The sequence below is a fragment of the Lemur catta genome, chromosome 17 (genome assembly GCF_020740605.2).
Source record: "Lemur catta isolate mLemCat1 chromosome 17, mLemCat1.pri, whole genome shotgun sequence".
Taxonomy (NCBI): Eukaryota; Metazoa; Chordata; class Mammalia; order Primates; family Lemuridae; genus Lemur; species Lemur catta.
Window position 1 is genome coordinate 46,790,690 of NC_059144.1, and position 17,084 is coordinate 46,807,773.

The window sequence follows — 17,084 nt, forward strand, 5'->3', positions numbered from 1 at the left end:
CATGCTGGGCCAGACCTCACAAGTGTCCCTTCAATGAAAGGTATTTTTCTTTCCTTCCCTACAGAAAGTCCTTCTGTGTTTGGATGATTCTGGAAAGAAACATTCATACCCTATTCCTGAAGTAGATACTTGATTTTTGCTAGTGCAGGATCCCTTTCCCCTTCTGATAACAGAACCACGCTTTCCTGGGTAGCACATCCCACATGGACAATGCCACCTGCCCCCCGCATTGGGGAGCACATCTGATCCCACAGTAACCAATTGGAACACTTCACTTTCCCTGATTGGTTCAAGGATTGGTATGTGACCTATGCACAGCCAATCAGAATCCTCCTGGGACATTCTACCAGCAGTATTTGGCTTGAAGTTGCTAAACTGGCAGATCATAAGCCTTGGGTGGCTGGGGCCACATGGGGAGATTTTTTCAGAGGGATGGAGAGAAAGAAGCCTGAAATAAGGGTTGAGCCCCCTGGATCCAGCCATTCCCGAACCTAAGTATGCCTTAATTTCCCAGTTGCATGAGCAAATAAATACCTCTTTGTGCTGAAGCCTGGGTGTGCTGGGTGTCTGTCACTTAAAGCTGAAATGCTCCTGAGTTACTCCCTAGACTCTTCTTCCTGCTCTAAGCCTCCAATTTTGGCTGTCTGCTAAATTCCACAAGTGAGGAGTCCTGTCTGGGCTCACCCGGAGTGGAGGAGCACAGCTGGGATGAGAACATAGAATGGCATCTGTGAGCAGGTCAGTGGCTGGGAAAATCATTTCCAACTCATGGAGCGAATCCCTCCTCCCCCGATCCAACTCTGTGAGCTGCAAGTTCATTGCACACAGCACCGCAGAAGGGGGGCGTGTGGGAGGGCGGGCTGGGGAGAGTGAGGGCTGGGGGATGGTGGGACTCAATCATTCTCTGCTTTTAATGGTAGCTAGTTAATTTCCTTCCCAAGGAGACCAGCATTGACCTTCACCTCCAGCCCCCATTAACTGCCAGGGACGCTTTGTCAGCGTATTTATGACAAATTAATTGCCCAGGGAAAATCTTGCTGGGAGAATGACTGTTCTGGTTTGGGCTGGAGCTGGGAGCTGCCTTTTGATTCCCCACTGACATGAGGCCTGGTTAACCACAGACCTTGGGCGAACTGTGAGGCGAGCAACTGATTTGCAGCTCGACACAGAAGGAAGACAGGCCCAGTGAGACAAACCCGATTGTAATCCCCTTAGACCTGGTGACTCAACAGAATATCCTATGGAAAAATGAGGTGGGGACCCCAGATCAGCATGGTGGTCGAGATGACTTTGCTCCCAGTAGTGCTGGGCAATCCCAGCCCCTGGGACAAGGCTCGTGTCCCCACGATGATTCCAACAGCTGTACCTTGTTGCATGGGCCTGCCCGGGTCTCCCTGTGGGCGGTGCTTGCGCGGTGCTGGGCGTCCAGTCCCTACTCCCAGACCTGTGCTCGGGCCCCTGCTTCCCTCTCCAGCCAACCCCTGCCTCTTTTTTCTGCACTGGGCCCTCCAGTAACACGGACAGTGCTGTGGTTCTCTGAGTGACTCGTCCTGATCTTCCTGCCTCTGCCCTGGCTGTGCCCCTGCCTAGAGCACCATCCCCACCCCGCCCGACCTCCTCCCTCGCCTTGGTCTTGAGGGGGCTGCGCTGGGAATGCACACGCCAGGGCGCTGGCTTCAGTGCTGAGGGGACTTATCAGCTCTTCCAACGGACGCGTTCACGGATAGATGCCATGACCGAAGGCCGGGTTCCAACACTGTCTTTGGACCCCCCTCTAAGGGACAAAGTGTGAGTTCTGTGTGCTGGTCTAGGTGCCCCGCATGTCACAGCCTCCGCCCTCAAGATCCTCCTGGTCGCGCTGGGAAAGGGATATGAATTTGCTTAACGACCTTTATTACCAGCGATGAGCCAGCCCCTCTCCACCAAGGTAGACGCGAGACCCAGGGCACAGGGTCTGTGGAGGAGACTCGGGGAGGGTGAGAAAGGCCCACCTGAGGAGTGGAGGTGGCACTGGGAGGGCCAGCAGTCAGAGAGCCTGTGTGTGCACACATGTGTGTGTGTGTGTGTGTGTGTGTGTGCACACGTGTGTGTGTGTGTGTGTGCACGGAGGAGGCAGCGCTTGTTCCATGACCGCCCTGCCTGGCTGATCACCACCTTTCTCCATCCTTCTCCATCTTCCTCCCATCATCCCTCCCCGAGTGCCCCTCGCCGTACCCGCCTTGGTTCTGGAAATGTTGGAGCCCACGCCCCTTCTGGGGGACTCAGACCAGGCGTCTCAGCTGGTCTGGAGCAAGCGCTCCCTGCTGATTGGCCAGGAGAGGTCACCTGACCCACGGGCCGGCCAGTGACTTCCACTGAGGCCTGGAGAAGGGGGAGGAATTCGCTTTCTGGAAGTGCGGCTAAGAAATCCTGAGAGAGAACAGGCTGAGGAGGGAAGATTCTAGAAAGATCAGGTGGAAAAGAGGTCGGGTGGCCCTAATGGGCCTTGGGGAAGTCGGGTCTTGAGTGAGGAGAGGACAGCGGGCAGTGCCTCCGTCGGCTGAGGCTGCTGCAACGAAATGCCTCCCACCTGGTAACTTACAAACAACGGGCAGGGCTGCTCGCAGCTGTGGAGGCCGGGAAGGCCAAGGCGAAGGTGGCAGCAGAGTCAGTGTTTGGCGAGAGCTTGGTCCCGGCTTCAAAGAAGCCTTGCTGCTGCGTCCTCACAGGGTGGCAGGGCAGAGGGGCTCACCGAGTCCCCCAAAGCCCTTTCGTGAGGGCACTAACCCCAATCATGAGGACAGAGCCCTCCTGGCCTCATCACCTCCTAAATCGCCTCTGCCTCTTAATGTCATTGCATTGGGGATAAGTTTCAGCATGAACTTTGTAGGGACATAAACATTCAAACCACAGCAGGAGCCACAGTGGAAGGCAACTCGGCAGGGACCCAGGCCTGGGAAGGGGAGAGAGGTCGTGGCCGCCTGGCCACCTCCCCCCAGCGCACCGAGTGTTCCCCAAAGCGACCCCCCGTCACTGCGCCTGGTCACCAGAAGTCCAGGCCTGAGCCCGTCCCCACACACGTGCAGCCCTGACAGCCAACCTGCTGGCAGGGACCAAGAAGCAAGCCGGCCACGGAGCTGTCTGGAATCAGAGAGCACCAGGCCAGGGGGCCCCACCTTCGCCTAGGCCTGGCCTCTTGCTCAGCGAGCCTGGCCCGAGGCTGTCTGCTATAAACCCCATCTTCTCACTGGCTCCCCCAGCCTGGGGTTCCGTGCACCTAGCAGCTGTGTTCTGCAGTTTCAGGGTCTCTGTTTCCAAGGGTCACAGCTTCCAGCCGTGGGGTGAGCGTTGAGGTGATGCCAGGGGCAGCCTGACCCGCGTCTTGAGGGAAATGGCTTCTGGATTGTGAGGCTTCGGGGGCAGGGTCTGTGGGCAGAGAGGACGGAGGATCAGCGCCATGCACACGTGACCTGGGCCTTCCCACGGGGACCCGCCCTCGGAAGGACCCCGAGCCCAGTTTAATGCTTTGCAGTTGTCGTCTTAAAATTCTTGCTGAGTCTGGAGCAGGGAGCCCTGCCCTTTCGTTTTGCACTGGGCCCCTGGGTCTCTGGCCAGTCCTGTGCAAGTTTCACCGCAGTGACATGGAGGAGCCCCCAACCCAGGGCTCCCCCAATGCCCCGGGACCCCAAAGATGGCCCAGCTCTCTCTAGCACTGACAATCTCCAGTTAACCAACTCCCCACACATGACACAACACGACACAACACCCCCAGGCACGCTTGTCAGGATAAGGTCCTGCCGGACACCCGAGGAGGGAGCTGTGGGCACACCTCGTGCTGTTGCACTTTGCCTCATGTGTTTCACTTTACTGCACTTCGCAGACACTGGGTTTTTTTACAAATTGAAGGTGTGTGGCAACCCCGCCTTGAGCAAGTCTGTCAGTGCCATTTCTCCAAGAGCATGTGCTCGTTTCATGTCTCTGTGTCACATTTTGGTAATGGTCACAATATATCCGTTTTGGTGACCTGTGGTCAGTGATCTTTGATCTTACTGTTGTCATTTTTTGCGGTGCCATGAGCTATGCCTGTAGAAGGAAGCAAACTTAGCCAACAGCTGTTGTGTGTGTCCTGACCGCTCCAATGACAGCCGCTCCCCCATCTGCCTCCCTCTCCTCGGGCCTCCCCATTCCCTGAGACACAGAAGTATCTAAATTAGGCCAATTGATAACCCTGCAGTGGCCTCTACATGTTCAAGTGAAAGAGTTGCACAGCTCTTACTTTAAATCAAAAGCTAGAAATGATTACGCTTAGTGAGGAAGGATGTCCAGGCCTCCTGCACCAAATGGTTAGCTAAGTTGTGAATGTAAAGGAAAAGTTCTGGAAGGAAATTAAAAGTGCTATTCAGTGAACACAAGAATGATAAGAAAGCAAAACAGCCTATTGCTGATATGGAGAAAGCCTCAGTGGTCTGGATAGAAGATCAAACCAGCTATAACACTCCCTTAAGCCAGAGCCTAATCCAGAGCAAGGCCCTGGCTCTCTTCAATTCTGTGAAGGCTGAGAGAGGTGAGGAGGCTGCAGAAGAAAAGTTGGAAGCTAGCAGAGGTTGGTTCATGAGGTTTAAGGAAAGAAGCCGTCTCCGTAAACTAAAAGTGCAAGGTGACGCAGCGAGTGCTGATATAGAAGCTGTAGCACATTATCCAGAAGATCTAGCGAAGACTATTGATGAAGGTGGCTACACTAAACAACAGATTTTCCACATAGACACAACAGCCTTCTGTTGGGAGAAGATGCCATCTAGAACTTTCATAGCTAGAGAAGAGAAGTCAATCCCTGGCTTCAAAGTTTTAAAGCAAAGGCTGATTCTCTTATTAGGTACTAATGCAGCAGGTGGCTTTAAGTTAATTCCAAAGTTCATTTACTATTCTGAAAATCCCAGGGCCCTTAAGAATTATGCTAAATCTACTCTGCCTGTGGTCTATAAATGGAATGACAAGGCCTGGATGACAGCACTTCTTTTTACAGCATGCTTTATTGAATATTTTAAGACCACTATTGAGACCTACTGCCCAGAAGAAAAGATTCCTTTCAAAAGATTACTGCTCATTGACAATACACCTAGTTACCCAAGAGCTTTGATGGAGATGTACAACGAGATAAATGTCATTTTCATGCTTGCTAACACCACATCCATTCTGCAGCCCATGGATCAAAGAGTAATTTCAACTTTCAAGTGTTATTATTTCAGAAATACATTCCATAAGGCTATATAGCCTTAGCTGCGGCAGCTGCCATAGATAGTGATTTCTCTGATGGATCGGGGCAAAGTAAATTGAGTACCTTCTAGAAAGGATTCACCATTCTAGATGCCATTAAGAACATTTGTGATTCATGGGAGGGAATATCAACATTCACAGCAGTTTGGAAGAAGTTGATTCCAAACCTCATGATGACTTTGAGGGGTTCAAGACTTCAGTGGAGGAAGTCACCGCAGATGTGGTGGAAATAGCAAGAGAACTAGAGTTAGAAGTGGAGCCTAAAGATGTGACTAAATTGTTGCAACCTCATAATAAAACTTGAACAGATTAGAAGTTGCTTCTTACGGATGAGCAAAGAAAGTAGTTTCTTGAGATCAAATCCGCTCTTGGTGAAAAGGCTGTGAACATTGTTGAAATGACAACAAAGCATTTAGAACATCACATCAACTTACTCGAAAAAACCCCCGCAGAGTTTGAGAGCACTGACTCCAATTTTGAAAGAAGTTCTACTGTGGGTAAAATGCTATCAAGCATCACATGCTACAGAGAAATCGTTTGTGAAAGGAAGAGCCAATCGATGTGGCAAACTCCATTGTCTTATTTTAAGAAATTGTCACAGCCACCCCAACCTTCCGCAGCCACCACCCTGATCCATCAGCAGCTGTCAACACCCAGGCAAGACCCTTCAGTAGCCAAAAGATAGGACTCACTGAAGGCTCAGATGATTAACACTTTTTAGCAATAAAGCATTTTTAAATTAAGGTATGTACTTTTTTTTAGACATAATGCTATTGCACCCTTAATAGACTATAGTATAGCATAGACTAACATTTATATGCACTGGGATAGCAAATATTTGTGTGACTCACTGTATTGCAGTACTCGCTGTGTCACAGTCTGGAAGGAACCCGCAATACCTCTGAGATGTGCCTGCAGACGTTTCTTGGAACAAAGCGAGGTGGGTGGGGCGGGGCGAGGGCCACTAAGTCCTCATCAGCTTCCCTGCTGGAACCTCGGGAATGGCAGATACTTTGGGAGTGTGGGCATTGTTCAAAAACAGAGTTGTGTTTCTTTCCAGAAAGAGGAGCCCTTGCTGGTCTGGCTTGAGACCCGCAGGGCTCTGCAAACCACCCATGTTGTGGGGTCCTGGAGCGGGATCTTGAAGACACGGGTGGGCCTGGGACTCCTCACTGTGCTGGGCCAGCAAAGACTCGCCATTGGGATGAGGAGACCTTCTACATCCAGGACAATTCACCAAATTCTGGCCCATGCACGAGATGCTGCCAGCCGACCTGGGTTTCCTAACCACGGGTGGCATTGGTCGTGACCCCGCATCCCAAATCTCCGAAGTCTAGGAGCTGAAATGCTCCTTCTAATCCTTTCTTCACACCGAAGGCAGAAAGCTCATCCCAGCCCTCTCCTGCTCAGGTCGCCTCGTGCCTCCTGTTGCCTTAGAATCAGCTCCAGCGTTCTCACTGCCGCCAGGCTCTGGGCCGGCTCTCCACGCTCCGGCCACCCTCTCAGGCCACCACGTCCTCACCTCCAGGCTGTTGCCCACATGGTGCTGCCCTGCTCCCTCCTGCAGAGCTGCCGTCCCAGGGCTCTGCGTGGTTGGGACTGCTAACTGAGCTGGTGTCCGTTCCCCCTCTTCCTATCGGCAGCAGAGCCCCCTCCCCTGAGTCTGAGCTGGGCTCAGGTTGCCCTGACACAGGTGACATTTCCCAACCCCCTCACAGCCAGGCACAGGCCCCGGGGGTGTGCTAGGTCACAGGCAACGGCTGACTTTCCGAGTCTGCTCTTCCCTGTCCTTGCTGGTGCCTAGTTCAACCCCACAGACAGGGACACAGCGCCAGGGACAGCTGAGCACCGAGGCAGAGGGAACCCCGGCCTGGGTGACTTCGAGGGGAAGCCTGGACTGCTCCCATGCACAGACGTGGGAGCCACTGTGCTTGCGTCCTGCTGCCGCGGCCGGTCAGCCTGTTCCCTGAGGTGGGGCCCGTTCCCGTGGCGTCCCAGCGCCTCTCTCGAGGCCTAAAATAATAAGGATGATGCTGATGATGACAATGATCCTTCCGCTGCCCGAGTGCACGCAGGGCTGGCGCAGTGCCGCGCTTCGCCTGCGTGTTTGATGCAATCCCAGCGACAACTGGGGGAGGTGCTGCAGGCTGTTCTCACCAGGCCCGTTTTACAGATAAGGAAGCAGAGACCCGAGAGTTAAATGACTTGAGTTAAGTCCCTCCACTAGCAGGGCGTGACCCCCGATACGCTAACTCCAGAGCTCCCGCTCTTTGCCACGGCCCTGTATCCGCCAACTCCGGGAAACAGGCGGCGAGTGAACGGCCGTGAACGAAAGCATGAACGAACGGGGTCGGGAGAGGGAGAACACACGGGGCCCCGCTGTGCCCGGGCTCACCTGCGTCCTCCTCCGGCTCCCCATCTCCAGCCCCTGCGACTCCTCCTGCCGCTGGGCTGACGGTCATTTTGTTGCTGTTGCCGATGGCGGCATCCTCGAGGAAGCATGACCTGATGTGGACTCTCTGGGCCGCGTCCCCCTCGGGCTGAGATCCGGGTCTGGGCATTCGCACTTCAAATGCAGCTCCTGAGCCGTCGGTGGTGGCAGAGACTGTGGGTCACAGAGAGACAGGTGTGGCAGTGGGACAACAGCCCTGAGCCCTGAGCCCTACCTGGCCTTCAGGTCCCCCATGGCTGACTCGGCCCTACACCTCCCTCCCGCGGCCCGCACCTACTCAGTTGGCAGCCGTGGCCTGGCCACCCCGCTGCCACACCTTTGCCATGCCGTGCACCTGCCTGGGGTGCCGTCTCCCTCTGCAAGCAGGGTCGCCCCCGAGCCCAGCCCAGCTGACCTGGCCGTCGGCGTCCTCCTCTGGGACTTGTCACTCCCTTCTCTATGCAGCAGAACACGGCCTCCCACCTCTGGTGAAATCCTCACGGGCCCAGCCCTGCCATCTGGCTCCTTCCTCTCCCACCCAAACTTCCGGCGGGGGACGTCCACACTCAGTCTCACCTCCCCCCTCTCCCCAGCTCCTCCTGCCCCTCCCTCCCAGAAGCCAACCCCGACCCCCGGAGGGCGCACAAGCCCTTGTTGCTGAACCCGCAGGCGCCTCCCCACGCTCACTGGCCTCCCCCGTCTCTGGAGACTCTTCTCGTAGGGTCCCTGCTTCCTCCTTCCTCTCCAGCCTCCCTCCGACCTCCCTCCGCCGGCCTCTGGGTCACCAGTGCAGGGGAGGCCTCTGCCCACGCCTTTGGTCACTGTGTGGCCGCAGCACTTAGTAGGGCACCTGTCCTCCATCCTCCTTAGGCACCATTCCAGACTCAAGCCATCACCTCTGTCCCTGTGTCAGAGGGCCCAGCCTGTGCTTCCAGGGGGAGGCCTGCCCACTTTACAGACAAGGAAACTGAGGTTTCCTGTGGTGGGTCATGGGGGTGGGGATCCAGAGTGCCAGCTGCAAAAGCCACACCTGTTCTACTCTGTGGTCCAGCCTCCCGGTGGAAGGACAGGGATTTCCCATCATGCCCCTCTCCCCTCAGACTCTGCAACAGTCCCTCCCAGCAAGGAGCAGAATGGGGTGGGGGTGGGGGTCTGGCCACTAGGTCCCAGGTACCTGGGGGGCTGCCTGAGAGGATGTGGCCGGAGCCTTCAGATGGGGTGCTGTGGACGCTCAGCTCATTGTCGTGTCCCAGCTGCACCCGTCTGAGCACGGATTGCTCCAGGTGGATGTCCTGGGGCCCCCAGGCACTAGGAGCTGAGGAGTCACCTGGCGCCGTTGGAGCAGGGTATCCGGGAGCCATGGAACCTGGCAGGGGAACACAGCACCACCTTGCTGGGAGTGACTCCAGGCTTCCTTCTCCGCCCTCTGACGCCCACCCCTATCCTTCACCAACACACGCACGCATACACATGCACACACACACAAAGTCCTGCCTGAATAGAGGGGACAGACCTGTGAATCCCTCCTAGACACCATCAGACTGGGAGCCCATCATTTCAGGCCCTGAAGGGGGAGCAGAAGGACCCAGCAGAACACCTCGTCTTGGGGTCCCCAGTCTGTCATGACTGTGCTGCTGCCAGGGTGTTGCTAGGACGCTTGCAGACCCAAACAATGAGCACGTGGCTCTGAATCCCAGTCATTCTCAGTCCTTCTGACCTCACGGGGAGAAAGTCCCCTTTGGGGCTAAGACATCTTTAATGTCTTCCGACACCAAAGGCTCAGAGCCTCCTGCAGTGTTTTATTTTCCCAGCATTTATTTTTATGGTGATCTTCATGGTTTTCACCTTAAAGTAATGCTATAAAAATTAAAAAAATAAATTGAGTAGAAAAAAAGGTGAACCATTTAATAACATTAATTACATAATTAGACATGGGAGTGGCCCAAATTGGGAAGGGGAGGCTGAGAGGATTAAAGTTGGGGAAACGATGATCTGGATTCTAAAGCAAAGTTCTTTATTTCACAGTTGGGGAAACTGAGGCCCAGAGTGGAAAAGGATCTCCCAATGTTATGAAAGTGACTCAACATTTGGGCCGATGCTGTCACTCATGGGTGACATGGCTGGACTCATAGGTGGCCTGTCCCCTCTTGCCAGAGGGACTGGCATGCAGGGAGTGCCCGGTGTGCAGCACTGTATTTCTTCAAAACTAGGGTGCCACTGATGGTAAGATACACCCCAATTTCCAACCTGTTAACTTGTGGACGAAAGTAACGTGTCTCAGAACAAACGAAATGCTACAATAAGCCCCTTGTGACACTCTACTGAGGGAGAGTGAATCGAGTTATTTCTTATGGAAAAATATCAGATCCCGTTGAAAATGAGGCCAAAGGATCAGAGTGAAGGGAAAGCAGGAGAGGTTTGATCCAGGCTTCCTCATTCTCAGGAAGGCCATAAATTTAGGAGGACCCTGGGGGTTAGAAGGTGGTCCTTTCTCCTCGGAGGTGGACTCCCCTGTCCCCTCCCTCACCCAGGTAGAGTGGGTGCCCTCTCATGGTCCTTTGTCCTGAGTGTCTCAGACGACTTACCACTGTCCCCGGGGGTTATCTCTCTGGCTATGACGTTCCCATGTCCGATCTGGGTGTTGTGGGAGTTGGCAATGGAAATGTGGCTGTAGGTTCCGTGCTGGTAGATCGCGATGACTGGACTTTGCTGGTTCACAATTGCCGTGGACTGATTTCTTCCTCCAGAATCTCCTGCAAATTAATATTCATTCTATCTATCCCTTTGCACCTCTCTAGGGGCCAGGGGTTCCAAATACCAGTCGGGAGCTTGTTAGAACACAGATTCCCAGGGCCCCTCCCGGGGGCTCGGAGGCAGTAGCTCCAAGGTGGGACCCAAGAACGGCCTGTTTAACAGACACCACAGGGGTCTGGGATGGAGCCTTGCTTGGAAATGGCCACAGCAAGTCACCCTGCCTGTGTGTCCTCCTCTGCCCCATGGCCAGGCCACCATGAGTGCTTGCTGGGGGCCTGCAGGGGCCCCACACCACTCTCCCCTCCTTCTATCCCTCCCCCTGGGGGGCAGCCACAGCCCTGACCGAGGGGCCCCGGTGCCCCTTCTTTCTTGAGCCATGGCCTGATAAGCTGTGGGGGGCTCACAAGACATTTGTAAGGATTTGAATTTGTCACCAGTCTTTAAAATCTGGCAGCTGTCACACGTTATTACTTCCTCACAGTGGCCATACGATGCCGAGATCCCCCGGCCCCAGGAGGGGAGAGCCCGCCCCATGTGGGCTGAGACAGGCCCCTGCCCTTGGCTCCGTGCCTCGGTGGGCCCTGTTCTCCTTAAAAAATCTTTTTTTTTTTTTTTTTTTTTGAGACAGAGTCTCGCTCTGTTGCCCGGGCTAGAGTGCCGTGGCGTCAGCCTAGCTCACAGCAACCTCAAACTCCTGGGCTTAAGCAATCCTCCTGCCTCAGCCTCCCGAGTAGCTGGGACTACAGGCATGTACCACCATGCCCGGCTAATTTTTCTATATATATTTTTAGTTGTCCATATAATTTCTTTGTATTTTTAGTAGAGACGGGGTCTCGCTCTTGCTCAGGCTGGTCTCCAACTCCTGAGCTCAAACAGTCCACCCGCCTCGGCCTCCCAGAGTGCTAGGATTACAGCCGTGAGCCACCACGCCCAGCCCTTAAAAAATCTTTTAAATGACACTTTCTGACCATGTTGGCACAAAGACAAATATAATCCAGGCTGGACTTGTTTTTAGATGTTTATCATGTTTTTAATATCCATTTCTTCTTCTGATTTTAAAAGAAATGAAAATTAAAGCAGTGCCGTGGGCTCAGGGCCTGTGCCTGCTGCCCTAACGGATAAGCCGGCCCTGGGGCTCCCCCCGTTGGGGTCTGGGCCCAGCCTGGCCGTCTCTTCTGCCAACTGCCAAACCCAAGTTAGGCAAAGTGCTCGCAGAAAACCGTTACCAAACTCGGACTGAGCCCCTGCACCCCAGAGGCCAGGAAATGTGGAGCAGGCCCCTTCCCTCCGGGACCCTTGCCTTCTGCGACTGCCACCCCTGGTTAATCCCACCAGGCCCCTCCCTCCTGGAACCCCCTCCAGTGAACTGTCAGCAGGACCACCCACCGCAAGCTTCCGGCAGGTTCTCTCGAGGCGGAGCAGGCTTAGCAGAGTGCCCAGCAAGGAGCGGGAGTCAGGTGCGAATGGTCTCTTCGCAGCTCTGCCACGCTGCCCCTGCCCAGGTGCGGGCAGCAGGGAAGGGCCTACCTGGTCGATAAATTGCCCACGCTTTTAACTTCTCGTCGAAGTCCAGAAGGTGCTTGCTCTTCATCTTGTACAAGTCTGGGTTGACATCTTTTGCCGTCCTCAGGCCCAGGGCCTGGGCGATGACCAGGGCATTGTGGGGGCCCTTGTCTTCCAGGAACTTGTAGATCTCTTCCTCTGGAGGGCAGGATGGTCAGGCGGTTAAGGAGGACCCCAGAGCTTGAATCTGCCCCTCCACAGACAGCTGACAAGCTCTGTGATCTGGGACAGGTACCCAGCCCCTCCAGGCTCAGCTTGCTCCTCTGAAAACTGGGTGTGATGATAATGGGGGTAACAGCGGCGCTCCGCAGAGATGGATCTGAGGATCGGGGCTGTGCGTAAGTGCCCTGCATGCGCCTGGCAACGGGAGGTGCCCCGCGAGAGTCAACCATTGAGCGGAGAAATAATTTCTCAGCCATTTAGATTCCTCCACTGTGAGGACTGAGTCTTGCCTCCGAACACTGTGTGGGAGCCTCTGGGTGGGTGGGACGTGGCCCCGAGCACTCATGCCGTCTCGTGCCCTCGAGGAGGATTGCAGGTTGTGGGGAAGGGCTCCCGGGCCCCGGGAGCTGAACGGAACGAGGATGCTTACGTCGGGCACTGCGCTGAGGGCCGGGCTTCTCTGGAACTCCAGCTGCGTCTTCTGGGGGCCTCTCGGCTGGAGAAAGAAAGGTGGGTCAGAGGGTGGGGGAACGGGGGATGGTCCCCGGCCTCTGCCGGGCAGAGGTGGGCCTCAGTACAGACTCCAGAGTCATACAGACGGACCTTCAAATCCCACCCTGCTCCTTCCAGCTGTGCCGCTTCCTGTCAATTAACTTCTCTGGGGCTCAATCGTCTTTTCTGTAGAAAGAGGGGAGGACAGCACCCACCTGCCTACCGGGCTTGTGTGAGGGTCAGGTGAGCCCCGGGGTTCAGCACCTGGCCCCCATTAAGTACTAGGTAAATGTCAGCTCTTTTCTCTGTGGGCTCTAAAACTAGAACAGGGGCTTAGTAGGGCACCAAGTGTGCTCTATTATCATCATCATCATCATCATTTTCCGTTATTAATGTTTCCTGAGCACCTACTATGTGCTAATCCTCTCAGCAAGGCCTGCAAAGTAACCGTATCATCATCCCCATTAGCCAGAAAAAGAAACCAAGGCCCGGTGAGGAGACATCATGCGTCCCCAAGTGGCAGAGCCCGTATTTGAACCCAAGCTCAAGTCTGGGCTTGTCCATTGCCAGGATGGCTCCCACTGGGTCAGACCTACCCTGGGATGGCGGGTCACCGTGGCTGGGCAGGGCCAGCTGTGCAGGGGCCGCGTCTGCAGGCCCAGCCTCGTACAAGCGCCATAGCGCAGGGCCTGCGAGGGAGACTTTGGACTCGTTCTTCATTCGGTAGAGGACTTGGTTGAGCTCCTTCTTGGGCACTTGGCATTTCTTCACCAGCTGGGAGGTCTTCACAGGGCAGCCAGCATCGCTTAGCTCCTGCAGGATCTTCTGTTCGAGGTGGCCTGAGAGAGGGGGAGGCGGCAGAGAGAGGAATTGAGCCCCCAGGGCCCCCAAGGTTGAGCCTGGGCTGGAGGCTCTGGAAGGCAGAGGAGGTGGGCAAAGACCTGAGCAGACATCCGCCAGTGACAGCAGACAGGGAGGCACCCGGGCAGGTCAGAAGCGACCTGGCTGGACAGCCTGGGGCCAGGGGAAGTGCGGGGCCTGGCGTGCCTCCAGGGGTGGGAACGCTCGGCTCCCGTCGGGAGTGGAGGGTGGAAGGACAGAGCAGGATGGATGAAGAGAGGCCCGGGAGAGTGAGGCCAGGTCCTGCCTGGGACCCCCGCCCTGTGTCCTCCCATCCCCACCCCCCCCTGCCCCCGGCTGTAGCCCAGTGAGGTCGCTACTCATCCAAGCCAGGACCTGACAGACATCCAGAAGCAGGTCCTTCCCCTGATGCCCAATCCTGGAGTCCCGGAAAAGCCATTCCTGGATCTCTCTCGTACCCTGCACTGTCCTCTTCTCCACCCACCACCCCTTCTGCTCACTGTCTCCTGGATGGCAGCGACCAGCCCCCAGCTGGCCCCAGCTCCAGTCAGGTTCCCTCCAGTGAGCCCTGCGCTCAGCAGCAGACCTGGCTCTGTGACCTCCCCAGCCTCGTCTCCACCCACCCAGCTTTTTCTAAGTTCCAGCCCATCTGTGCTCCCTTCAGTGCCACTCACCCCAGGGCCTTTGCATGTGCTGTTCCCTCTGTCAGAAACTCTTTCCCGCCCCACCTGTCCAATGTCTACTCAACCTCCAGGTCTCACTCAGACGCCATCTCCTTTGGGAAGCTGTTCTCCAGGTCCCAGAGAGGTGGGATGCTGCTAGTGTGGGGGTCCCCTGCAGAATGTCCCCAAGGATCCCCTGCTGCATTTGCCTCGTTCACTGTCATACCTAGCACAGTGCTAGGCACACAGTAGGTGCTCAGGAAATGGTAGTTGAATGAATGAGTGACTGGCTGAAAGAATGAATGAATGAGTGAGTGGATTTGTCCTCTACTGGGACAGATGTCTGCCCAATTGACCTGGGGCAGGGCACAGGGAGCCCCTCCTCGGCCAGTTGGCATGTGCATCTGTTTCCTGGTCTGAGTCTCAGGAGCCCTTAGTAGGACCCTGTGAAGTTCAAGGAAGAACACTCCGTATGGCCGCTGAGCCTCCCGGGCAAGCTCTCAACAATCGAAACCATCACCTCACATAGTTAAAAAAAAATTGAAACCAGCATCTCTGCCGGGAGGTGAGGAGGGGCAGACACAGGGTGGAGGCAGAGCGGGGAGCCAGCACCTGGGGAAAGCCACCGTGGGTGGTGACCCAGCCTGTCACCAGGAAGACTCTGCTGCCACGAACCCTGGAGCCCTGAGCGGGTGCCTAGCAGGGCCCTTTCTGGGAAAACCCGGGTCATCTTCTGGGACAGCGACCCAACCCTCCGCCTTCTGGGTTTTCCTACCTGATCAGAGGGTTCTCTGGGCTCGTGGGGGGATGGTGGTGGCAGGGAGCCGTGGTGGCCCTTGTGCAGGGCTTGCGGGCTTGCGGGGCCCAGGAGAAGAGCAGTTACAAGACCTGGGAGCACCGGACCAGTCTCCCCACAAATCCTGCCCTGCAGCCGCGGTCCCGCCCAGCCCAGCTGCCTTACCTGGCTTCACCTGTCCCCCAGAATTTTGACTCCGGAACAGCCTGCCCCCCGGGGAGCCCCGCCCCCGCCGGCCCCAGAGGAGAGGGCAGTCAGAGGCGTGAGTGGAGGGCTAGCCCGAGGGGCGCGCTACCTTGGCCTCAGAGTCCCGGAGCCCCGGAGCTACCGTGTCTGAAAACGGAAGTCATGAAACAAAGCATGTGTGGCTGACAAGTGGGTCACAGAGGAAAATCAGCCGGGGAAGAAGGCAGGAAAAGCCAGTTCAAGCCGGTCACTGAGGCCCCCTGACCAGTGCCTTGTGCCCGCCCCGTGGAGGAAGTGCCACAGGAACCTGGCCACCAGCCAGTGCTTCTGGGCCGCCGGCTGACGTCACCCCTGTGGGTGCACTCTCCTTTCCTCTTTTCCGTTCTCTAATGGTGGTCTCCTGGGTTTGAGCCCCGGCTCGCCGACCACCAGCTATGTGACCTCTCTGTGTCTCAGTTTCCCCATCTGCGAAGTGGGGATAACAGCAGCTGCTTAAAGATTGTGGTGAAGGTTAAAAACAGACAAAACAGAAAACCCCAAAACCACAAACCACCCTCTGATCACAGCCCACAAGCACTTAGCAGAGCCCCTAGAGAACAGCAGCTGCTCCACACCCAGGCAGCCTTCACTGCGGCTCCTCCAGGACTGAAACATTAATTGAGGAAACAATGTGACAAGCGGGGGTGGGGAAATAGGCACATGCTTATGTTATCAAAGCAACTTGCTTTGTTTCTCGAAATGACTATGAGATAATGTTCAGATCCTAGCACAAGTGCCAGACAGCTGTGATACCCTGAGAGAGTGATTTCACCTCTCAGGGCCTCAGTTATCTCATCTATAAAATGGGACCGTCATTGCACTTGTCCCTGCGGGCTATTGTGAAATGCATGAGGAGCAATTTCCAGGTGCCTAGGGCATGGTTAGCCTTCAAAACAGGACGACAGCAGGCGCTGTGGCTCAGGACTCTAATCCTAGCACTTTGGGAGGCCGAGGTGGGAGGAACACTTGAAGCCAGGAGTTCAAGACAAGCCTGGGCAACATAGCGAGACCCCATCTCTACAAAAAATAGAAAAAATTAGCTGGGCATGGTGGTGCACACCTGTAGTCCCAGCTACTCGGGAGGCTGAGGCAGGAGGATCGCTTGAGCCCAGGAGCTTGAGGTTGCTGTGAGCTATGATGAGGCCACTGCACTCCAGCCTGGGCAACAGAGTGAGACTGTGTCTTAAAACAAAAACAAAAGTAAAAAACCCAGGAAAGCTACCCCATCTCTCTCCTGCTCCTTACTGTTGCTATTCCTCAGGGCACTGCTGCTGTCATCCTTGCTGTTATCTGGGCCAAGGAAAGAAGCCAGAGAGAGCAGGAGAAACACCACCCCGGGAACTAGCCCGTTCCCTGGAGGAAGAGGGACCGTACCTCCTTTGCCTGGGGCGGCAGGCGCCTGGGTCATGCCGGCAGCAGCTGCAGGGAGCCCGGCAGACTTGGGGGCAGCGCAGGCTCCTGCACTGTCTTGAGAGAGCGGCTGGGTGGAGGCCGAGTGTCCCTATGTGGCCCAGCAGGCGCTTCTGGAAGCTCTGAATCCACAGGACAGGGGATGCCAGCTTCCACCCGGCAGGTGTCAGCTGCTTCCACCCAGGAAACCAACGCCTAGTCAGCCCGACCACATCAGCTTCTGGAGAAAAAGAAAACGAAACTTCTGTGTGAGGCTTTTGACAGAAACAAAATTGAAAGCAGAGTTGATGAGCAAGATGCAGGCGCGCCTGACCCGGTGGTGGCGGGAAGGAGCCGGACCAGAGCCTCCTCTGACAGGGTCTCGGGGGCAGGGGCTTCCCTCACCCTCCCGGCTCCCAGTGCGGCCCACGCGGACCCCACCCGAAGCAGTGGGTGCCCTGTGTATCAAAATGACTCTGTTCAGTGAGCACCTACT

At 55.8% G+C, this 17,084-nt stretch overlaps 1 protein-coding gene across 2 annotated transcripts; it reads right to left on the reverse strand.

Annotated features, from left to right (window-relative positions):
* Positions 1–1,876: 1,876 nt before the first annotated feature.
* Positions 1,877–16,843, reverse strand: ZBP1 (Z-DNA binding protein 1). 2 transcript variants are annotated; one of them, XM_045528881.1, is made up of 8 exons: positions 16,574–16,843; positions 13,252–13,494; positions 12,594–12,659; positions 11,966–12,139; positions 10,270–10,437; positions 8,859–9,050; positions 7,649–7,858; positions 1,877–3,405 (listed from the first exon to the last, which is right to left on the reverse strand). In XM_045528881.1, exons 1-8 carry the CDS (start codon positions 16,605–16,607, stop codon positions 3,257–3,259), a joined length of 1,236 nt encoding a protein of 411 aa, XP_045384837.1. In that variant the 5' UTR covers positions 16,608–16,843; the 3' UTR covers positions 1,877–3,256. The 2 variants fall into 2 exon arrangements, with proteins under 2 accessions (XP_045384837.1, XP_045384838.1); XM_045528882.1 differs by lacking the exon at positions 16,574–16,843 and adding an exon at positions 15,270–15,362.
* Positions 16,844–17,084: the final 241 nt, after the last annotated feature.

Excerpts from the sequence above, each read along its gene's own strand:
- ZBP1 (XM_045528881.1), bottom strand. The coding sequence starts at position 16,607 with ATGACCCAGGCGCCTGCCGCCCCAGGCAAAGGAG. Across the intron at positions 13,495-16,573 it reads TGCCGCCCCAGGCAAAGGAG|GCCACCTCGAACAGAAGATC; the intron begins GTACGGTCCCTC and ends CCCCTCTCTCAG. Across the intron at positions 12,660-13,251 it reads CGGTGACCCGCCATCCCAGG|CCGAGAGGCCCCCAGAAGAC; the intron begins GTAGGTCTGACC and ends TTCTTTCTCCAG.